Source organism: Beta vulgaris, chromosome 3 (genome assembly GCF_026745355.1).
Source record: "Beta vulgaris subsp. vulgaris cultivar EL10 chromosome 3, EL10.2, whole genome shotgun sequence".
Lineage (NCBI taxonomy): Eukaryota > Viridiplantae > Streptophyta > Magnoliopsida > Caryophyllales > Amaranthaceae > Beta > Beta vulgaris.
This window is the reverse complement of record NC_079204.1, coordinates 11,525,082-11,549,318: the sequence shown is the minus strand read 5'-3', so window position 1 is coordinate 11,549,318 and position 24,237 is coordinate 11,525,082. Positions and strand designations below refer to the sequence as shown.

The following is a 24,237-nucleotide window of genomic DNA, read 5'->3' as shown; positions in this document are numbered from 1 at the left end:
ACCTCCACTTACAAAAAATAATCAACATAAGCTTGTAGATTAGTTGGTTAGTGTATTTGTATCTCAAAGGAGAGGTTGTGGGTATGAGTCTTAATACACACATTTTTATTGTTTAATTGTGTCAATTGCTTGGGAGGGGGAGAACATATGGCAACATGACATTTGTCTGCTTAGGTTTTAAATATTATATATATATATATATATATATATATATAATAATATATATAATATATATATATATATATATATTATATATAATATATATATATATATATATTATGTACTTCATTCGTACTATAGTTATGATTACACTAAAAATATGAGAGATTAAAGATTTTTTAATATTTATTTTTTGTAAATGAATTTTGAACAAAAAGAATAGACATTAAGATATTATATGAAAATAGAATTTCTTCTATTCTCAATGGAGGGTAGAAGGGTTTTTTGTTGAGCGAGTAAGTTAAAATAAAGGATTGTTTTTTTTTTTCATTAATAACTCAATCAAAATGCAATGAAAAAAAGTGTATGATATGCTTAATATCTTTAGTTTGATTTGTCTTAATTCCGCCCTTTATTCGAGTAGTTTTTCTTGAGTTGGTCTGACTGAACTAAAGAGTGTCAAAGGTAGTGAATGTTTCATACTTTTCAGATGCATGTCATATATACCATATTCTCTTCTAAAAAGAGGTCAAGATATTTTGTCCATTTTATTTTTTGATTGAATTATTTAACGCATATACCTTTTTTAACTTTTTTAGAATGGTAAGTTGAAATGAGAAAGGGGTTTTTTAAAATTTTTCTCTTTTGTATTTTTTTTCATTTCATTAAATCATTAATGGTAATTTAGTATTTTCAAAAGGGGACACCATCTTCCCCCCCCCCCTTCCCTTATATAATAGACATATAAGAATTGACATTAAATATTATATTTATAAGGATTTTTTTTTGTCCCAAACCACCTTAACTTTATGCCACTTTGCGAGAAACTACCTTAAGTCACTAGTAGAATAAATACTTATTGTTAAATAATTAAGTGGCCTATTGCGGCGGTTTTAACCGCGCAACAATTAAGGGGGGCAACAATAGGTAAATAATATATTGCTGCGGTTTTTAATCGCAACAATATTTCAACATATTGTTGCGGTTTCTAGCGTAAACCGCAACAATATTATTATTTTGTATCAGAAAAATCCAGTATATTGCTGCGATTTCTAGCCAAAACCGCAGCAATATGTCCTGGTATAGGAAAAAAACATTTTTTTTTTTGCATTTGCCAATTAAATTTGAAATATTAAAACCAAACAACTAACCCATTCACTATCCATTAAATTCACAGACAAACTGAAGATAAAATGTTCATTAATATATAAAGATGAAAAATCTAATTACATCAATATTAAAAAAGAATAAAATGTAAAAAGAAAAAGCAAAATTAAAAAAACAATTACAACTAAATAACCAATAAAAACAAATAATATACTAAAACAAATAAGAAACTGAAAATAAAAAAGAAATCTTAAAACTACAAACAGAACTTAAGAAACGAAAAAAACGAAAAATAAAAACGAAAAAAAACAGAAAATTCTGAAAACAAAAAAAACGAAAAAAAGGAAAAAAAATAGAAATTGCTTCATCGGAGTCGGCATCGTGTGAGACGAACAAATGTCGTCGTTGAACAAAGAACGTGGCGCGAGAGCGAGCAAATCATGAGACGAAAGACGAACATACGAGGAAGACGAACAGATGAGGATGAGCGATGTCGGCGGGGAGATGAAGGACGAGCGAGCAAGCCGCCGGTTGAGAGAGGCGTGAGACAAAGTTGAGGGTGAGAACATGAGAGAGGAGAGAGGCGTGAGAACTGAGTGAGAGGCATGAGAACTGGTGAAAACTGGTAAGAGGCGCATAATATGTTGAGGGTTAATTAGAGAGATGTGTCTTAACCCTAGCATCTTTAAATACTTTTTACGGACCTATTGTTGCGGTTTTTATCAAAAACCGCAACAATATATTAAAATAATATAATTTATATTATTTTAATATATTGCTGCGGTTTTTTTGCTAGAAACCGCAACAATATGTTTGGTCAAATATTTAAAAAATTTCAAAAAATTTCCGTTGAAAGTCTTGAAACTATATTGCTGCAGTTTTTGGCCGAAATTGCAGCAATATAGTTATTTTATATTTTTCCTTTTCTTGTACGTGATATATTGTTGTGTCTGGGTAAAACCACATCAATATCACCGCAGCAATAAGCAATTATTCTATTAGTGAGTAAACGGAATTGTCCAAAACTACCTTAAATAGTAAAAACAATTATTAACTACTACCTAAATGGTTTAAAGGAGAGTTGACTGTGGTTTTAAATTCAATAATAACGACGTGCTAGGCACGTGACCCTTTTTTTTTTTTTGCCATTTTTCATCCACTTCTCTCACTTCCCTCCATTCCCTCATTTTGGTGCTAATGGTGGTGGTAGGGTGTGGGTGGGGCAATTGTTGGTTGTGGGTTTTCGATTCGAGATATGGGTGTTTGAGTAGTGGTAACTAGGTCGGGCGGTTTGTGGGTTGCGGTGAATGGTCGTATAGGTTGTGGCAAGTACAGTTGGTGGTTGTATATGGATGTGGCTTGTGGTTGGTTGTCGTATTGGTGGCTGTGGGTTCTAGTGGGTGGTTGTAGTGGTTGTGTTTAGTGCTTGTGTTGGGTGCTCTTATTGGTGGTTGTGGGTTGTACTAGGTGACTTTGGGTTGCAATGCGTGGTCCTAGTGGTTGTGGCGAGTAACGATAGGTGCTTTTATTGGTAGTTGTAGCTAGGCAAAGATGACAACATTGGATGGTGAGTGGTGGTCACAAAGAGGAAAAACAAAAAATGACAAAAATTCGACTCACGTGCTTGGCACGTGACTATTATTGACCAAAAAACCATGGTCAACTGGTTGAGAAACTATTTGGGGATTGGTCAACAATGGTTTTATGAAGTTCAGGTAGTTTTGGACAATTTCATTTACGTAAGGTAGTTCTCGCAACGTGACACAAAGTTAAGGTGGTTTGGGACAAAAAAAATCCTACTTTTAATGAATGTTTGGTTCAAATCAAGGAATGGAAATGAACGATAACCATTACCACCAAGTAATGACTACTTTTTTCGTTTTTGTTAGCTGAATCATTTTGTTTTTTTCTTTGTATATTTTGGACCATATCCTTTTTTTTTTATTAAATAAAAAGAATTAATAGTAATCTATACAAATATATTAAAAAACATCTTTAAGCAAGTTGACCCACCACGTAACATTATCCCTTTGGTAATACCGTTCAATGTCATCTACATACATTAACAAAAAATTTATAAATAATACACTAAAGTTATAACTAATGAACTAACAAAATTAATTGTTACACTTTTAATATAAAATATTAATAGTTCGGAATTACCCATGCCTAATAAATAGTAGATTCATTCAAAATTGAATAAAGAAGAGAAAAAGGAAATCGACAATTAAAATTAACCAAATACTATGCTCTAAGTCTAAACCACGTCCACAAGATGACAAGAAGCAAATATAACGAGAAACTCAAATTCGTTGACTGCTAGTGCTGTGTGTCCGGGTTCATATTTCTTCCCCCTTCTGGCTTCTGCAACTAGCCAAGTAGCCAACTGATCTTCTCTTCTCGTAAAAACCCCAAAAATGGCGGCACTATTAATCTCTCACTGCACCAAAATCTTACGACTGAAGCCTTTTCATCACACCATTCAATTCTTCCGAACATCAGCAGCTGCTGTCGATGCTAAAGAGACTGGTCTTTATGGTTTCCCCCATTTGAAAACTCCCAAGGGTTTCCAACGTTTCGTCGATGATGCAATCGAACGGTCAGTATTTAATGCCGAAAAATCACCACAAAATGTAAATTTGAATTATTGATTTTGATTAATTTCTCTCTAATTTGACCTTGATTAGGTCAGGAGAAGTCGTTAATTACATTTCTACTGTGCCTCCTTCCGCTGAAATCATTCGGGCTATGGATGAAATTTCAGATACTGTAAGTGATCTTTTGAAAAATTAGGGTTACGTTTATGTTTGGTTTTTGATTGATTTTGTTTTTTTTTTTTGGATTATTGTTTGTTTTGGTAGGTTTGTTCAGTGGTGGATTCAGCTGAGTTGTGTAGACATACTCATCCTGACAGGTGAATTTTGTTGCATATTTGAGAATTTTTATGTGAAGTGAATTGAAGGTAGGAGTAACCCTTTTTTTTTTTTTTAACTGGGGCAACTTTTTTTAGGGAATTTGTGGAGCAGGCTAATATTGCATCCATGAGAATGGATGAATATCTACATGTGAGGTGACTTCTGATCTATCTATTGTAATAAATTTATACGGTTGGACCTAATGCTAATCCATGTGATTTATGAAAAAAAAGGGTCACTATATAAAATAAATAGATATAAAAGATGAGTCGATATAGATTGTAAAGTTTGATCATGTAAATAAAAGGTCACTATGTCACAAAGCGAAAATTTCATTATGATAAACTAATATAAGAAAGATTGACTATATAAAAGAAAACTGTCAATATGGTAGATAATAATGCATAGTGTAACTTAAGATTTTAAAAGGTTACTATATGAAAAAGGGTCACTACGTTAAATAAATGGTTTTGGTCCACACTCCACAATAATATTAGTGTAGACCAGGTCCACACAAGACTAAATTATCATAGTTTTATGATCTTATGTTCTTGAGTTGATTTTATGGCTGTGACTGTGTATTGGATTTCCTCAGGAGAAATGTGGAAAATTGGTCAATTTTGGTTTCAAAGTTTTGAAGGGACATAATGACGGTGGAAAATTCATAGAAGGAAACAATTTTACTTTGATGTTGTGCATCTAAAACGGTGTAAATTGCTTACTTGTTCAATAATTTCTTGCATAAAACAATGACTTGGTAAAATGAGTGATTTTGACAGGCCTACTTCTTACAATCTTCCCTTGCTTGGCTTTTCCACCTTTTGTTGTTGAGAAGGATTAGGAGTGTTATAGAAGGATGGATAAGCTAGAGCAGAAAAATTAGCCAGCTGGTTACCAAAGGAGACCTTTGCTTATTTGTCACACATCTCCAGTTAAAGGTTAATGCTTTAGATTACAGAAGAGCATACCACTTTTAATGTTTAGATTGCGTCTTGGTTTATGTTGATTGATTAGAGCAAACAGAGAGGAACATAATGTTTCTATGTGGTTTGCATGTGAAATGCAGCACTATATGCTGTAATTATTATGTATAATATGTTTTTGGGTTGCTTACTGACAGTTTGTCAAGTCTAGTTATAGGAGTTTATGGTATGAATTCTTTGTTAATTTATAGCTAGCACATGTCAATTCTTTGCTGAATGGTATGATCTGTGATAAATTTGCTGATTCGTTGCTGCTTCCAAATGGATTACAGTATTTGAATACGAATCACAACCTATATAATGCTGTGATGAAAGCTGAGCTAGAAGGCAGCATCCTCAACAAAGAAACACAAAGGGCAGCTCATTATCTACGTGTTGACTTTGAGAAGGGAGGCATCCATCTTAGTGGTGGTACCTTTCCTGTGTCATCCTGATTCTCACTATATTGTTGCCTTTGTTGGTATAGGCATATATATTGGCTTAAGTCTTAAGCATCTGATTCTGTATTTACTTCTGTAGAAAAATTAGAACGAGTTAATCAGCTTAATGTGGATATTGCTCAACTATGCCGCAAGTGAGTAATTCTGTTATGGATATTTGTTGAATTCTGTTGCATTTAGTTTTTCGTGTTCGTGAATTTTAGCAGCAAAATAATCAGATCAGTACTCGGCCGCTTACACAAATTTTAGGTGTAGTTTAGTTGGAAGCATAAATATGGGGTTCATGGGTGGAATAGTCAGCCACTGTATTGTAAGTTGTGTAGTAGATACAATGTCAATCACTGCTAGGTTTAGAATAGTGTTTATCATGAAATAGTTCAATTTGCCTTTCTTGGGGTGGGAATCTCATGTTTAATCTGGGAAAGTTGATTGTATGATTTTGGTGTACACCAGATGGTTATAATTTAAGATGCCAGTTGTCGCGGAGCCAAGACCTTTGAATGGATGGAGATGGACTAGATTTAAATATATAATTCTATTTCGGAAAGTAAAATATAAATTATACATAATGTGACATAAAAAAAATTGGTAATATATATATTATTATATTACAAGTAGTCTTTAGTTTTTCAATATGAACTCTTTAGTAGAAGATTGTACAAATGTACAATACCCTAATGCAATCATATAGAAGAAAGAAATAGGTGGCAGATATGGAGAATGAAGAGTCAATAGTTACTATTGTAGTACGTGTACATTTTTGTACTATGAATATAACCATGAATTTCTTTTGATAACAATGTGATAGAGCTTGTCATTGGGCAAAACACAATACTCCTTTTCAAATTTAAACAGTGCGTTGAACCAAGTAATAAAGTACTTTTAAAGTAGGAAAAAAGTTCCAGAGGGAGGGAGAGACGTAGAATGTATGCCAAAGTAGAGAATAAGAAGGTTCATCTCACCTCCACTTAAAAAAGAATAAGAAAAGGCTCACGAGCTCATTTCACTTTCTGAAACAGAGGAATGAACATAAGAAGGAATGATTTAATGAAGATATTGAAAAGCTCATACGCAGCTAACAATTTACTGGATACTGTAGGACTCGAACTTGGCACCTACGATACATTACTAACCCCAGCTTTCCAGCTCCCCAACACCAACTACATCATCTTATTTTCTTGCCTCAAGGACATAATACTTTAAACTTCTAGCTTTTATGGATTACGAGGCAAGCCATGGCCCGTCCTCTACTATCAGAAGTCAAGTGTTATGACTTATGCCTTGCATGTATATTTATCCAAATATATGTAGACATTTCCAAAAAAAGGGATCTCTAGGACATCTTTGAGATTGAATACTGCTACTTTTTTCCTCCTATTATCCTGTACAATCAGTTTAAGGCATTGGAACTCTGAAGTCGCCTTCTTTGACATGGTTTGTCTGGACTCTGGAGGGATGGCAGATGGCTTTACTCACTGACGATCTAAAAAGTACAATAATGTTAAGTATCAAGTGTGTCAAATAATCGTAGGGAGAGCATCTAAGATTGTGATGTCATTGTTAGAACAACTGCTCTGTTGACATATTTTCGGTTCAGGTTAGGGAATTGAGGAAAGAGTAACTTCTAAGTGTTAGTTTCGGGAGGCATTCTCCTGAACTGAATAGAGTTAAAACAAATCGAAGCAGTCATATACAATTTGAACTGAATAGTGGCGCCTCGTTTCGTTAGTTCAGCTAGTACTGTTAGGCATTGCTTTCCTCCAATCCTGCTCAAGCTTTTATTTGCAAGTTCATTTATGCCTGTATAGTGTAAACGCGTTTGTTTCAATGTATATAAGTGCACACCTCATGTGAAGCTGGTCCTCTTTTAATCAATTTGCATTTTCCATTGTTTTGCACTGAAGTTAGTGGTTCTTTTTTGTTTAATTTGACTTGTTGTTTCATGAACTTAAACTGTTCTTTAGGTTCAATGCAAACATTGTGGAGGACCCTGGTTATATAGACATATACCCTGCTATTCGTATTCCAAAACGGTTGCACCATCTAGGGAAGCCTATATATCGTCCTGCTGGATCATCAAAAGTAGGGTTGGACATGAAAGAAAAGGGATATCGCATTGCTACAGATCCAGTATCTCTAACTTCTATTCTACAGTGGGTGTCAGATGCAGAGGTCAGTTTCCTTGGAATTGTGGCTATGCATAATGGTGCTTGTGGAATTTAGTAATTTGGATTTCATATTGATATCATGTTACTCTTGATTCCTTTTAATCTCTTTTGATTCTTAAACATGAATAGAGGCCAGTGAGAATTGTTTCTGATGTAGTTAATGAAGTCCATGCCCCATGGTGAGGGAATTTGAGAATTCACAATATGATTAACTACGCGATCTGGTCTCTTACGTCAATCGGCCACTTGCTCCTTCCACGTATTGCTGACCTACCTTTCTATGTAAGATGTCACATGAAATCCACACATAATTTATTTAGATAAAGTGAATTAGTGAGAGCTCCTACTAATATCCAGAACCCCAAACTCTTTGTCAATGAAACTTTTACCATTGAATGATAGCAGAGAAGAAACAAATTGCACTTTTTTCCTTTATCAGTCAAAAGTAAAAACTCATCTTCAACATTGTCGTCCGAAATTATCCTCCAGCTCAGCGTCGGTCATGTTGTTCAGACATCATCAATCAGTATTGACATAAAAGAAGTACTATTTGAAGTAATATACCCAAAAACTCATTAAGTACTTTAAAAGTAAATGAGCTGCAGATTCGGGCACCACACTGGTGCCAATAACTAATCCTCCTTAAGAAATGAGAAGAATAATAAGAAAGCACAGGCAGGACATTAAAAGCCTTATGACCAAAAATATACTTCCTCCGTATCAAATTAGATGGAACACTTTTTGAATCACGGACTCCGAGGCAATTTTTCTTAGTGTATAATTAAATGAGGAGGGGTGTGATTAAATTAATTAATAAAACAACTAATCCATTCCACCAACACATGGCATCCACCAGCACCACTCTGCCACCGCCAAAAACCATCACCCTGCCACCACAAGCACCACTCTGCTACTACCTGGAACCAAACACAACACCACCAACACCAACTCACAACCACCACCCGCCACCACCATTCAAAACCCACAGCCCAAAAACAAAATTGCGAAAGATAAGATTTTCGTAACATTTTTTCAAAGTCATTTTACCCCACCACGGCGCCAGCACCAGCACCATCATCGAGAAACCCACCACCACTACCATCACCACCACCACACCACCATTCTTCGCCAGAAAGCACTTAAGAACCCAAAAACCCCAAAGGCCCAAACCCAGATCGAGAAACCAAGAAAACCCCCAAACTCCACCACCGTTCATTCCTCTTTCTTTGTTGTTGGCCGTCATCTCAGATGGAGAACATAATGTTTAGTTTTGCACATTGATGCAGTAAAATTTCTCTGTGTCTTGCTTCTACCGTGTGAATAATTGTTTGCAGATCATCAGTCGTTCTCACTTGTCCCTGGAGAATATATTGTTTAATTTTGCAGATCGATATAAACATAGAGTCACCACCACAATTCTTTCTTCGTTGTTGGCCGTCTTCTTCGACGTCTTCGACCAACAACAACATGGCAATGGTGGTGGATGGTGATGGGAGATCGAAGGTGGATGGTGATGGGAGATCGAAGGTGGATGGTGATGGTGGTGGTAGAATTTCGTGGAGATCGATCTAGCTTCGAGAAACTTAGTGTGGTGGGGTTTGAGGTGGAGGTGGAGGTGGAGGTGGAGGTGGAGGTGGAGGTGGAGGAGGAGGAGGAGGAGGAGGAGGAGGAGGAGGGAGGGTGGGAGAGGCAGGGGGACTACCAGAGATGGGTCTCGTTTTGGTTGGTGGTCGGCGAGGGAGAGAGGGAGGAGAAGGAAGAGGAAGGTGTGGTGGCTGATGGTTGTGATTGTTTGTCGTGGAAGAATAGAAGATGGGTAGTGAGTTGTGGGTTGTGGTTGTGGAAGAAGAGAAGAGGGTGGTGGCTAGAAGATATCATGGAGTAGTTGGGAGAAAGATTAACTTGGCTATTAGTTTCATTAGTTTAAATTAGAGTATGTAATCAAAATTTATTTTATAAAGCAAGGGTAATATGGTCATTTCACAGCCTAAAATCTACCATATAAGGAAAGAAAAAAAGTGTTCCATCTAATTTGAAACATCCGTTTTAGGAAAGTGTTCCATCTAATTTGATATGGAGGAAGTATTCATGAACTCTAGCCGAAGCACCCAAATCACTGGCATGAACTTGCATCTGTGGAGCTGTGTTTTCTGTTCCTATTTCAAAATACGAATCCCAATCACACCTTCATGTGAGCCTTCAAAAGAAGAGTCCATGAGGAGCTAATTTTCCTTTACATTTTGTACTTGGTGGTTATCTGTGCAGGATTACTACTGCAACATTTACTACTGACCAGTAAGACCAAAAATGATGCATAGGACTATGTGGTTTTAGCCCTTACAAGATACTGGATATTGACTAAAATTGCGCATCACACATTATTGCCAATTAATCTCAAAGAATGGCATGTTGTGCCATATTTAGAAATTCAGTTGTCAAATTAGGTATCTGTACTTTTCAGATATTTTAAAATCTTGTTAGAGGGCCTAATAGACTAGTGAAATTGCTGAGCTGCTTACTGAGAGTAATTTTTGTCCTTTTATTATCCTAATCAATTTGTTTTCCTCTTGATATCATCAAAGTTGATAAGTCAAATCGGGTTAAGCTGTTAAATTTGACAATTCTGCTTTGTATCTGAGGTTTTAACCTGACAAACCTATCCATTGTGCAATCTTCTTTGGCCATATATTTTGAAGTTAAAGGTTGCGCAGAAGTTTGGTCTGAACGTGCTGGAAATGCTAAATGGGTGCATTTCCTTCAAATTATATGTATTGTGCTTATGAAGTCGTGAACATTGTGAGATGTCGAGCTCTTTTACTGTAGGTTTTTCTCTGTCATAGATGTTTTTTGGTATGCTTTCCTTCTGTCCTATTACAGTTGCAGCGGATGATGTAAGATTCGGGAGAGATAATGGGAGGAAGTTTTTTGTGGCTACAAATAACGAGTGTGATTGTCACACTTTGCCATTAATGTTCTCCTCAGGAATTTTTCTCCTTTGTTAATCTTTCTCTTACCATCAAAAGTTGAAGTCCTAAATTATGCTATTAAAAGGCAAGGAAAAGTATGTGCTTATTACGCGTTTTAGTCGACATTGAGTTTTGAATCATTTGACAATTGTGTCTTCTATGAAGATATGGTTTCCATTGAAAGATTTGTTGTTGATCTCTTGAGTGTATTGCTTTTTTGTATCTTTGTTTTTCTGATTAGTAGTTCCAACTTCCAACTCCAAGATTTGAGGCAGTTTGTTGATGTTTGTGTGGGACATGTGAGGATATTGATGGATGAGTATATATTGAATTAGCGTCATAAAGCATTATATTTGGTGTCTGCTAATGGCTCTTTTATGTGCTCTTCAATCCACGAAGATATTTAATACTTCAAGTCAGCTGTGATATACTATTTGATGGTAATAGCTCCTGGATTCTGGAAGATGCCATATCGTATCCTGTGGATCTCCTTATGCGTCTGAAACGGTGACATTTCTTCTCATATTGGGGAGAAAGTTTCATATCCTTAAAGGCCAATGATCTTCAAAAATTTTCCCAACCCCCTCTTTTGGATCCATAAATATGTTATATTGAAGATTTTTGCTGACAGCAGTCAATGAGAGTGACAAATTTTGCTTGTTATTGAGGATGCAGTGGAATAGATCTTTTGAAATATTTCGTTCTTTTTTCCTATTAGGTGCGGAAACTTGCATATATCCAAGGAAATTCTGTACCTCATGCAAATCTTGATGTACTCGACAAGCTTATAGCTGCTCGCCATGAACTGGCACAGGTACTTTGCCTCTATTTGTAATCTTGGATGTCTCCCCCTTGTTTATCATCTCTTTTCCCCCTCTTCCCACATTGGGGGGTGATGTCAACGAGGTTGTTTACAAATAATTTTTGTGTGCCTTTAGCTGGTTGAATTAGTTAAATGCAGATAGCTACCTGAATAAAGAAGTAAAACGAACAGTCAATGATCTTTTATTTTATCATTTTCGGTATTTTTACTAGCACGTTATTAACGTTTTTCTATGTGTAGATGTTGGGACAAAGTTATCTAATCTTAAGTGATGCTTTGGTTTGTGTGTGAAGATGGATAGAATCAAAATTTTCTTGCAGCTTAAAATTTGAATAAACACTAGAAGATGAATTGAGAACAGATAAAGAGGGGGTGGGTTGTGGAGTAGAAAAAACATGTAATGTAATTTTTGCACGTGGATGCAGATAATGGGCTACAAGTCCTATGCTGAATTTGCAGCATGCCCAAACATGGCGTCATCAGCGGATGTTGTGATGTCCTTTCTGCTTGAGTTGAGCAGCATGGTCAAGCCCAAAGCTGATGAGGTGATCTTTACTCCTTTTGGTTTATTGTGTTGAGTTGTTGGTTAATCTGCATCTCAGTTTGTTTTTTAATTTATTGGTGGTTGGCGCTATTGTTAATTTTTATGTTAGAATGAGAAGGTGGGTTGTGTAGTTTAAGGTAGTTCTGGAAATATAAGACTTCAAATGTTGCCCCTTCTGAATTAGGAATAGCCAGAGGTTAAACTTCTAAAGTGACGAATAGGGGTACGAGATCTCTTGAAGTCGAGTTTTTTATGAAGGATTTTGGATAACTTAGAACAGGTGTTTAGTTGTAAAGCTAGCGAAAAGTGAAAACAGAGCGAAGTTTGAATTCTACACTGAGATTCTAATTATGTCAGCTTCAAATGGTGTGTTTGGTCCTATGCTTCTTTGGAAAGCCCATTATTTGAAATCAGCAACAATTCACCTCCACCACCATGGCTTCCCACATTCCCATCATATTTTTTCATGGATGAGAAATAATTTTATTTTTATTGACAATACCCAACAGTCTGTCGATAATGGTCCATGCTCCATATATTTTTTTTTCTTTTGTTGTCTCTATATAGTTTTTATGTTTGCTTTATGAGCCATGGGAATGAGGTCACTGAAGATTTATACACGGAGTATGACTATCTGTTGATATTTAGTGTCTGGTCGTGTGCAACTCAGCAAATTTCTATAACAAAGCTCTTATCACTGTCATAGGAATATGAGAGACTCAGGGATTACAAGCGAGCAAAGACAAGTCAAATGTTCGAGGACCTGGAGCCTTGGGACGAGACATACTTTTCTGCAATGATGAAGGCTTCCAACTTTGACTTGGATTCTTCAGTAAGCTGGTCTTCATTGTGCACCTCTTGAAATAGTTTTGAACTACTATTTCAATTCGATCACTGTTAAAAAGCTGCAGTATATGTTCTATATTTTACTTCAGATAGCAACTAGTAAGTAAAGCTGATTTGCCTGTTCTATGTACAGGTAATTGCTTCCTACTTTCCTCTGTTACAATGTATTGAAGGTTTGAAGTTGCTGGTGGAGTCATTGTTTGGTGCAACATTTCATAATATCCCTCTTGCTCCAGGTGAATCATGGCACTCGGATGTTCTTAAAATGTCACTTCATCATCCTGAAGAGGTATATGCATGGGTTTGTTGGGGAATTTGGATCTTTGGTGCATGTCGTTGCATATCTTATACTATTCATGTAAGTTGTAGCATTGGCCAGTATTCCTAATGCAAATGCTTAACCCTCCACCCCCCCCCCCTTCAGACAAAAAAACACACAAATTACAGAGAAAAGGTGACAGAGACAAGTGTGCAAACAAATTGAAGGGGTGAGGATAAAATCAATGTATATATAGGGCAATTAAGTTGACTTTTATCTTTGCTTTGCAATGATCACTCTCTCTCTCTTTCTCCCTCTCTCTCTCTCTCTCATTCTCTCTCTCCCTTCCCTCTCAGTGGCTTCTCTCTCTACCGAAGAGCCCCTTGCTCGCTGTGTGAGCCGTGAGTTAGGTTCTTTGCTCCTCTTATAATAGGAAACAAAGATTATTTGAGAAGAAGATATTTGGGATATCTCTTGGGTGGGTTATATGAGTTAAGTCAAAATTTAATTCCAATGGTGGATTCTTGAGGGATTAGATTTTCATCGTGGGAAGCAGGCAGCCATGATTCTTTTTCCAGTCAGGTGGCTATTTTGATCCATGAGCAGAGTTTAGGCTCTGAAGAAGGTTGTCAGTTGGTGATTATGAAAGTTTTGAGGGTTTTAGCCATTAGGCATTAGGGGCACAGGGATCATGCGCTAGAGGACTGGTGACTTCACTACTAGAGTGGTGGGCTGTAAGGAGGTGGTGCTGAGAGTGGTTGCTAGCGCTGTTGTGTATGTCGGATCGGCTCTGATTTGTGTCAGTCACTCATGCAGTTGGTTGTGGTCTGGACTTTGGAGTCAAGCGAGCCTTTGTGGAGATTTGCATGTGGCTGTCACCTTAGTTTTAGAAAGCGCACCTAGGCCCAAGTTGAGCTCAGGTGATAGAGAAATCACTTAAGAAAATCTGGAAGAAGCAACCTAAGCTGGGTGCCGCTAGGGGCACGCCTTTTGCTGCATTGGATGAGGCGCTAGGCGGCTTCCCTTGTCACGATTAGCATGGACGCAATTGAAGAGATATAGATCTTAGCAGCAACCAGAAAAACACCAAAATTTTCTAAAAGTAAATCCTGTCCAAGCTTTAAATTCAATTTCAAGCGGAGGCCCTCAATTAATTGCTTCAGTGTCTCATGTCTAAATCATAATTTGTCATCTGGACAAAGACCCTATTATGGATTGGGGCAGAATTTAAGAACTTTAATTATGTGGCCACATGTTTCAGCTGCAATCGTGGGATTTGCAGGATGTCTATAGGCTTCTTGTGGATGTCGTAGTTCCTGTCAAAAATGTGGGCCTTGATCCTGATCATAATAATCAGGGAGGTTAGGTGCTGCTTAGCTCTGTGGTTATTGTGCAATCACAGCCTCAAGAAGGTAGTGCCTTTAGCTCCACCATGTGTCAGACCTGCTTGAAAAAAGGATCTTAAATAACCATATGCATCTTAAGAGGAATGATTTCTAACCTACATCACAGTTTTGCCCTCCGGATATATTGACACAGAATTGAAAAACTTGGACTCTTCTCTTATACTCCCTCCGTCCCTTAATAGAGTGCCCATTTCTCCAATGCACGTTTGCCAATGCACGTTTTGTATCGTTAATATCTTTAATTTCATATTAGTAAAAATTATAAAAGTTTGATTTTCTTAATGTACGTGATGAGACGAATCAAACAAGACCCCACATGATTATGTTTTTTCTTATACATTAGAAATATTTTTTGAGGGCTTTCTTTACCTTTGAATAGTGTCCAAAAAAGAAATGGGCACTCTATTAAGGGACGGAGGGAGTATATGAAAGGGGTGGTCTCTGAAAATATTTTCTTTTAGTTTGTCGGGAACTCTAGGACAATGGAGGACTCTTGTTTTCTGATTTTTTATTTGATTTTACTTTGTTCTATAACTTTTTGAATCCAGTTTCAATGGCTTTCCCGGTTTGAAAAGGTTTTCTAAACCTCTACGTTAGCTGGGTTATCAAATACATGTGGGAATTCTCTTTCCCATCATCAGCTCAACTTATGGTTAACGACCAAATATGAAAATATCTGAAGTTAGAATTGGGAGGCGAAATTCCCTTTGCATAAACTCAAGCAAGCATCCAATGATGCTTTCTTGAGCTTTCACTGTTCTTGACATAAGTGATGGTCTTACTAGACGCTCATTAAGCTTCCCCTTATGTATGTCCTAAGTCGTATCAATCAGAAGCATTTAGAAGCGTCACACTGAGTTCCAAATCTTATTTTTCTCTCGCTCTCTCTGCCCCTTCAATGTGAAGCTTCAAGTTGATAACTCATCTTCACCCGTTATTATACTGCTAGCATAGCAGGCATTCATGATATCTCATAGAGATTTAGACACATGAGTTCTTGAACTCAAAACCAGGGAAACCCGGAGGCCGGAGCAGCAATTAGCATGTTTTGGCCTTAGAATTTTATAATTCGGAACAGCACTCTGACATGGTTTTGCTGGTCTGAGGCGTGCTGCTGTTTTCTTTTTTTCTCCTTTTCCAGGTTAAGTGGCATGACTTTATTAGTTGATGAGTCTATCAACATATTAACTTGATAATCCACTTTTTTACAGGGTGATTTGGGATACTTGTACCTCGACTTGTATTCAAGAAAAGACAAGTATCCTGGTTGTGCTCACTTTGCAATTAAAGGGGGACGTCGCATTTCAGAAGTAGAATACCAACTTCCGGTATGTTCTCTTTTATTTTCTTTTTTGTAGCCTTTTCTGCTTCATGTTATGCTTCTTTCATTGCATTTCTATTGTTTACTAAATTGTGCCTGGGCGGTTTGCTTTACTGCTTTGCTGTGAAATTCACTTCTGGATATGTAATTTACAACTCTTTTCATGTCTGAAATTGAGGGGTAAAATGGAGTTGAGTTCCTGTTGCTTAAATTCTATACCTGCAGAGCTGCAGTAGCTAAATACTTCCTCCATACGTGAATAAGTGATACAGTTCTCCCAAAAAAGCTCTCACATAAAAGAAAGTGTGTCACTTGTTTAGATACAGAGGTTAGTATGATACTCTCTGATTGTCCTCTTCATGATGCAAAATGGCAACTGAAAAAGTGAATTCTCTTTACTGCCTGTGTTAAAGGATTAGGATTACTCATATGACAATTTTTTCTTCCTTTATCTGGACAGAGAGTGGCAAACAGTTAGAAAGTTGCAATAGGATGTATATTTTTTGACATATCCTGTTATTTTGTGTTAGTGTTTTTAACTAAGACCAGAGATTACTCAAACTGCCAGTTAGACACTGTTGTCCCATCTAATTTATTGGCCATTGTCATTTCATAAAATTATTGCAACTCAGAATTGGTGTAGTTAGGGCATGATTGATAGTGTTTTTAGTTGCAGAATTATCATATTGTTGTGGTTTCCGGAAGGCCTCTCCATTTTCTTTTTTCCGTGACTCATTCATGGTTCTTTACATGAATTTTTCACCTCATCTTGTATGGGGGAGCTGTGATAGAGTTTATGTCCCTTCCTACTATAGAATTCTGAGTCTTTAAGTCTTTTGGCAATGGATTGTGGGCCGGAGGACATATTTCATCATCTTATTCCTCGTTTAGCATTTGTAGGTGTAGTACTAGTAAGAGTAACGTTAATTTTTGTCTTATTATTTCGTTTCCTAATATTACGTGGCTTATGACCAGGAGTTTCGATTTCCAAGCTAGTTTTATCTGATAATTAGGACCTAATTGTTATTGTTCTCTCAGTTAATTGATTAGAAATGAATGAGATTTAGGACTTTATTATATGTTTCTTTCGGTTCCTGGACATTGGTTTGATGCCATGCATGATTATACATCAAATATCACTTCACTGTATTTCATTCCAAACATTGTTGTGAATGAGAGCTCCTTCAGGGGTTGGCAATTATTTTTGGACCCTAGCATTTTCAAAGAGATCCTGTTGTTGTCTTTATTACTCTGTGCTTAGGGCTACACAAACACATATGGTTGATATGCGAGCATCTTTTTCATGATTTTATTTCGACGTTCTATACTAGATTATGTTTCACTTCTGGTCCATATATTAATACATGTCTTAGAAAGTTATCGCTTGGGGACTGATGAGCTCTGCTATATTAAACAAGCACAGAGGGAATGTACATATATCAACCTTACAAGTAAAGTCGAATAGTTACTTTATTCATCTTAGTATCTTACTTTCTGATATAGTTGGCTTGTGGCTATTCTGTGTCTTTAGATTTTCTGGTCTGCCTTCTTTTGGAGATATAGAAGCAGTCGTTAGCTGTGACTTGTGCCAACTACTTCCATGAAGGCTATGCCCTTGTTTTTAATTTGAGCATTCCCTGCTCAATAAATTTCCTGTGCCGTATCTGATCATTTTACTGTGTTCTCCTTTGGTTTTTGCATACTATGTTCAGTGCAATTCTTGTAATGTATAATGTTTGTAACAAATGCAGTTTGTTTGTATTTATCCTTTCCTATGTCTTTCAGGTTGTTGCCCTCATCTGTAATTTCTCCAATTCCAATGATCCAGCAACAGTGAGGCTTAACCATGGAGAAGTAGAAACACTGTTCCATGAGTTTGGACATGCTCTACACTCGCTCTTGTCAAGAACTGTATGCAATTTAGTTTTTTATTTCTTGCAAGGTAAATGTATGGGGTGTCCACATGTAACCTTCGAAAATTCTTGTAGGAATACCAACATTTTTCGGGAACCAGAGTGGCACTGGATCTTGCTGAAACTCCTTCAAATCTTTTTGAGTGAGTACAATGCATATTGGCACCATACATCTTAATTAGTGTTATGATTTATTACCAAATGAGAAGCCAACCTATCACTTATTGCTTCTTTAAAATCGTAGTCACATTAGCAGCAAATGCCATTGCTTCTTGCGAGGGGATCGTTCGGTATTGTAGGTGTGACCACATTAGTGACACTAAAATTGTCATTCAGTTCATATTTTCACAACCTTCGCTTTGATTGCTTCATCATGCTGTCTTCATTTGCTGCACCTCAATTTTTTTTTTTTGATGTGTCTTTCATGTAATTTCAGGGTTTGCATATAACGCTACTCATAAGATGAGCGTAAAATGTCAACTATTCTGGGAAATCACATTACATAATTTTACTAGGTTCTGGATGTCAGATAGTTTGTAGATCATATCTCTGTAATGTTGTTATCGGGATGTACCAATTTATAACAGATTTTTTATTTAAGGTACTATGCTTGGGATTACCGAGTTCTCAAGACATTTGCTAAACACTATTCAACCGGGGAAATCATACCTAAAAAATTGGTGGACTCAATGCAAGGTGCCAAAATGATGTTTGCTGCTACTGAATTGCAGCGGCAGGTATATCAGCAGGGGAGAAGTATGAAGTGAGCTATGCTACAGTCATTATTTCCTCAAAAATATTGATAGACTTCATCTTTTTTTCCTGTTTCTTCTCAGATTTTTTATGCGCTAATTGATCAAAAGCTTTTTGGGGAACAAAGTTTACCTCCAAGAGATACCATTTCAATTGTTGGAGATCTGAAAAGACGATATACAAGTTACAAGCAAGTTGAAGGAACACACTGGCACACCCGGTTCAGTCACTTGCTGAATTATGGTGGAGGTATGTTCTTGCACATCGAATACTCTGAAATCTGTCATCCACCCAGAATACCTTATCTTTTCTATGTTTGAAAGTAGGATAAAGTCACCATAAGAGCTATGAACTCAGTGAGTAATTCTCCAACTCTAGGAATTAACAAGAGAACTTAAGAAGATTAGAAGAAGATTAGGATAAAAGGGGATAGATTGTATTCAGTTCAGGATAATCAAACAGAATACAACCCCTCAAGGGATTAGGTGTACTCTCCAATTAACCTCTCTGGATGCTTAAATCATTTCTTCTTCCTCAATTTATAATACTAAGGGTGCATTCTCCTCAACTTAAAAAATTAAGTTTCAGGTCCGATAAGTTTAGATAAGTTGCAATAAGGTCCAATCAGGGCAATAAGTTCCAATCAGGTCTAATAAGGTCCAATAAGTTCCAATCAGGTGCAATAAGTTCCAATCAAGTCTAATAAGGTCCAATAAGTTCCAATCAGGTCCAATAAGGTTCAATAGTCAATGTTTAATAAACACTTATATTATTATCCATTATTTTATTATTCATAATTTCATATCACTATTAGCTGATTATGTTATTATTAGAATTTTAATTAAAGTACCACAATAATTATATAGTATTATACTTGTTATTATTAGAATTTTTCATATGTGCCAATTTTAACTTGTTAGCAATAAATGTTAATCAACTTTTGATTTTCCACTAGTGCTTTATAAAATCAAAACAAGACTATTAGATATATTAGTGGTGAAAGTTATGCATAGGCAAATATATAAATTTTAAATTTTTTGTTAAATTAATTATCATAAGAGATAATTAATAATAATAATTTTTTTAAAGGACGAATTTTAATAATTAATTACTTCATAATAAATTTTGAGGGGTAGTATCTACGTTAGGGGTAATATTTATGTTATTAATGGTCCATTTTTTTTGTCTAATGAGTTCAAATAAGTTTCAATCAGGTCCAATAAGGTCTAATAAGTTTCAGTCAGGTCCAATAAGGTCTAATAAGTTTCGATCAGGGCCAATAAGGTCTAATAAGTTTCAATCAGGTCAATAAGTTCCAATAAGGTCCAATAAGTTACAATCAGGTTCAATCAGGTCCAATAAGTTGAATCAGGAATCAGGTTTAATAAGTTCCAATAAGTTCAGTTCAGATAAGTTCAGGGCCAATAAGTTGAAGAGAACGCACCAACTTATTGACTAACTTCTCTGGTAATACTACTCTTTCTAGAATCTTCTTGTAACTAAATCTGGTGGGATATAACTGACGTGCCCTTCTTCATTTTCCTCTTCATCCGTTTCCTTGGATAACCGAACATACTAGGAGGAAGGGGTCTGGCTCTTTGCAGTGACACACAATTTTTGCATTATCTCTGGGGTAGGGAAGACTGCCTTGCCTTGCTCATAGAACTTCTCTTATATGTGATGCATATTCTGATTTATGGGAGAGAGCATGGAATATGTTCTGTGCCCTTCTTCCTTATCCTTGCATAAGTGAACATGTTAGGAGAAAGGGGCTGATTTCTTGAAGTGACACTCTAATTAATTGTATTACCCTTGGTGTAGGAAATCATAGAAGTTCTCATATAATCTAATGCATATTCTGGTTGATATTATATGGGCGAAGGCATGGGATGTGTTGTATGCTTCGATGGTTTTTTGAATGCTATTTTTTTTTTTCCGTATTTGGCTTCTTGCGAACTTCTATTTCTGTGCATATTAAGTTGAAGATTGAATTATGTAGGGTATTTGCTGCGGCTGGCTGCTTGTGGTACTGGACTACTGGAACCCCAAAATTTTGAGTTTTTCTTTACACCCAAAATTCTCAAAATCTCCTCATACTCTTTTGGTACTCATTTGTTAAAGTAGGAAAGCAAGTCATTTATGCTTCACATAAATCATGCAATTCTGTAGATAATTCGACGAAGATGTTTAGGTGCATGATTTGCCAGTGGCAACATGATACAGTGAAATATCAATCTCGATGAGAAAAATGATTGAAAGATTGCCTCATGTCATCCACCTTCTTTTTACCTTTCCAAGAATTGTATTGGGTGGAGTTGATGGAAGAGTAAACTATTGGGATCATATTTAGCTTATGAGAGTATAAGGTGGTAGGACCATTTGAACATTCAAGGAATGGGGCAATCTTTTGAAGACACTCGTATAAGGAAAATGGGACAAACTCTTAGGACAGAAAAGTAGTCAATAATATGTGAACATATGTGAAGTTCTATGCCATATTTAAAAGAGTGGAAGTGCTTTGATGCCTTTTCAACTACTTTTCCTTGAAGACTACTTAAGTCCCATGGTTCCCCTTGCCCCTTGACCCCTTCCCCCACATCCAAGAAAAGATTTTCACATTTTTAGTTGGTTACCATCATTGAAAAGTATCTATGAAGTTCTATGTCATACTTGTAAGCTAGGGGATTCAGTTTTATGTCATACCATTATTGAAGATCTTTCGCATGATTTGTTGTTCCTTGAGTTTATGTTGTACTCTTGGCTAGACAAGGACATAAAGCGATGTAGCCTAAATACTAATGTGCTTTTGATTTATCAGATTGCTTAACCTCATTTCTTGTTCATGGATGCATCACATTATGTGGCCAATAGTTTCCTCGTCTTCTATTGCAGGCTACTACAGCTATTTGTATGCCAAGTGTCTTGCTGCAACCATATGGAAAAATGTTTGTGAAGAGGATCCCCTCTCACTAGAAACTGGGGCTGCCCTTCGAACAAGGTTTTTACAACACGGGGGTGCTGTAGAGCCAGTTGAATTATTGAATGATTTAATTGGAAGCGACAGTATTAGATATTCCAATGGAGGCGTTATCCCTGATATAAGAGCACTATCTGAAGAGATGAAGCTAATCTGAATTGTGAGGGGAGGGTGAGAATAGGGTTTCGGTGTTTGGATGTGATTCTCCTTCCATGAGATCCGGGGTGAATGACCATTCTTTTGAGAAGCTGCAATGTGTAAGGTTGTTTTGAGTTGTGACCATGTTTCCCAAAGAAGCATTCAAGGCTTCAAGCTAAGGCCCTTTGTCCTAACAAGGGGAAAAATAATCCACCCTGGCCATTTCAGGGGCCAAGGCTTGGGGCTTTATTCTGGCTGCAAGTGTGCAACTATGAAGTTATAGCAGTGTTATCGACCAAATTACTGCTAACGTATTTATATTATAAGGATGTTCTCCAAGTGACGTAAGGAATCTTTCATGAGAGCAAGTCCAGTCATCTGCATAAAAGATCTGTCAGGGGTCTGCAGAAGGCTTTGCCAAAGCAAATTATTCATTGTATTCTAATATTTCAAGCCAAAATCATTAATACATGTTTATGGCTTAAGATATGAATAAGTTGTGTATTAGATTTATAAGTTGATTGTCAAGAAAAATGCATGCATTAGGTAAGACTTGGATAGTTAAATCATTTCTGCAACACTTTTGTAAATTATAGCTTTTTGTCTCTTAATGACAATATTTGGTCTCATTTTCTGAGCAAAATTTGGAAATTATAGCTCAGAAGACTTTTATCTATCTTCTTGTGTATTGCTTCCCATCTTCCCTACATAAATGGCTCCTTCTCTGCCAAGATAGAGCGATATTGCATATATATATATATATATATATATATATATATATATATATATATATATATATATATATATATATATATATATATATATATATATATATATTCAGTAGCTCGTGGTTGAGTGGTAACTCGGCAAATAACTCATTTTAAGAGACAAGAAGCTGGTAACTCGGCAAATATATGTGGTTGAGTGGTAAAGTTGGTATCAAAAGTTCAAGACAAGCTACTGAATGAATGAGCTATCTGTTCAAACAATTTACGTCAAGTCAGTTTTAGTGCTTCTCCTATCTTCTCCATAGACATCTCAGTCAATGAGATGTATTAATTTCCAGATTTCCTTTAGTTTGTCTCCAATACAACACTTCAATACTGCAAGGCATAATAGTCAAAAATAATTTGCCTTTTTTTCCCTCCGACTTGATTGTGTCTTTCTTGATGTATTCTTTGTCAAATAATTCACACCACATTACCACTACTCAACAAGAAAAGTCTGAATGAATCTATGCAGTTCAGAAAAACAAGCCTATGTAGGAAGAAGCTACATTTTTGTGTGTTGTCACACGATGCTGATCTTCTGTGTTGTGATAATAGGCTACTAGTCTTACATGCACGCAATGCGTGCGATAACGTGTGATAACAAATGAAGTAGAAAATAAAATTAATTGGGTAGAAAAATTGTTTTTATATTTTGTTTTCTCAAAAAACTGATGTTTAGTTTAAATGTCTTACTTTTCCCCCCTTTTTTCATTCAAATGAAATAGTTAGTTATCCTATATTTTTTTTCTTTTTTTTTTTCTTTTTTCTTTTTTTTTCTTTTTCTATTTTTTGGTGTCCCCCATGTGTTGCCTTATATAATAGAGATAATTGTAAAGTCAAATGAAGTAAGCCACGCAATGTAATGCAATAACTGCTACTGCTTGCCGAATCCTCAGGACTAGATGAAGGTAATGACGCAGAGAGACGGCTAATCTCATCTTGATGAAGTAGAGGCGGATGCAAATGAAGATGAGGGACTAACCTCATCTAGTTTCATAGTATTTATTATTTGTAGCTCCCAATTGAATCTTGTTAAAGCTAAGACTTCCAAGCTGGGACACAGTGGATACATGTCAGCTCCAGGCAGTCCTTAATCTTCAATAGGGAAATAGTAGTAGTTGCTGCAACCGTGGCTTGCTGCTACTGCTGCTATCTTCCCCCCGTCTCCTCCATCCTTTCAACTAGGGTAGACACTTTAACTCAAGCTTTTCAAGGGAGCGAAATTATGATACGTCTAGTGGAACTCTGATTTCCCAATCCTGGATAATTTTCTACTACATATTCCAATTTTCGTAACATTTCAAGACGAAGCAATTACAACTATGGGAAGTTAAAATAAAGAAGTTAGCGACTCTCTTACCATTACAACTTAAAAGGGTGGGGGGGAGATAACCAGGGTCTAAAAATCAATCATTTTAGCTGGCTAAAACTTTGCCATTTAGCCGGACTCGTATGATATTCATCATTCTTCAAATATGATGCAAAATCGAATAATGACATGTTAACAGGAAATGACATGGCAAATCAAGTAAAAGTGCCATTGCTATACAAGTAAGATTCGACTTAATATATGTATATGTCCATGTCAAGAAAGAGTGTTACAACTTACAAGAAGAATCAATTTTTACAAGAGCATCCTGAATTACTCCGCTTTGGAACCAGACACAAGAGATATACCCGATGGCAAGATATGGAGTATTTGTTTTTCTGCATTAATGTGAATCCCTGCCAGTGTGAAACCTGAGAATG

General features: G+C 36.3%; 1 protein-coding gene across 2 annotated transcripts; it reads left to right on the top strand.

Moving 5' to 3' along the window:
* Positions 1-3,624: 3,624 nt before the first annotated feature.
* Positions 3,625-22,394, top strand: LOC104888673 (mitochondrial intermediate peptidase, mitochondrial). Of its 2 annotated transcripts, XM_010673704.4 has the most exons (17): positions 3,625-3,865; positions 3,954-4,035; positions 4,128-4,180; positions 4,277-4,331; positions 5,437-5,575; positions 5,684-5,738; positions 7,569-7,776; positions 11,457-11,552; positions 11,987-12,106; positions 12,812-12,937; positions 13,085-13,240; positions 15,828-15,944; positions 17,723-17,848; positions 17,926-17,993; positions 18,452-18,587; positions 18,687-18,852; positions 21,496-22,394. In XM_010673704.4, exons 1-17 carry the CDS (start codon positions 3,684-3,686, stop codon positions 21,735-21,737), a joined length of 2,127 nt encoding a protein of 708 aa, XP_010672006.2. In that variant the 5' UTR covers positions 3,625-3,683; the 3' UTR covers positions 21,738-22,394. The 2 variants fall into 2 exon arrangements, with proteins under 2 accessions (XP_010672006.2, XP_010672007.2); XM_010673705.4 differs by lacking the exon at positions 3,625-3,865 and having other exon boundaries at positions 4,008-4,035; positions 4,277-4,336.
* Positions 22,395-24,237: the final 1,843 nt, after the last annotated feature.

Excerpts from the sequence above, each read along its gene's own strand:
- LOC104888673 (XM_010673704.4), top strand. The coding sequence starts at position 3,684 with ATGGCGGCACTATTAATCTCTCACTGCACCAAAATCTTACGACTGAAG. Across the intron at positions 11,553-11,986 it reads CTCGCCATGAACTGGCACAG|ATAATGGGCTACAAGTCCTA; the intron begins GTACTTTGCCTC and ends ACGTGGATGCAG. Across the intron at positions 15,945-17,722 it reads AAGTAGAATACCAACTTCCG|GTTGTTGCCCTCATCTGTAA; the intron begins GTATGTTCTCTT and ends TATGTCTTTCAG.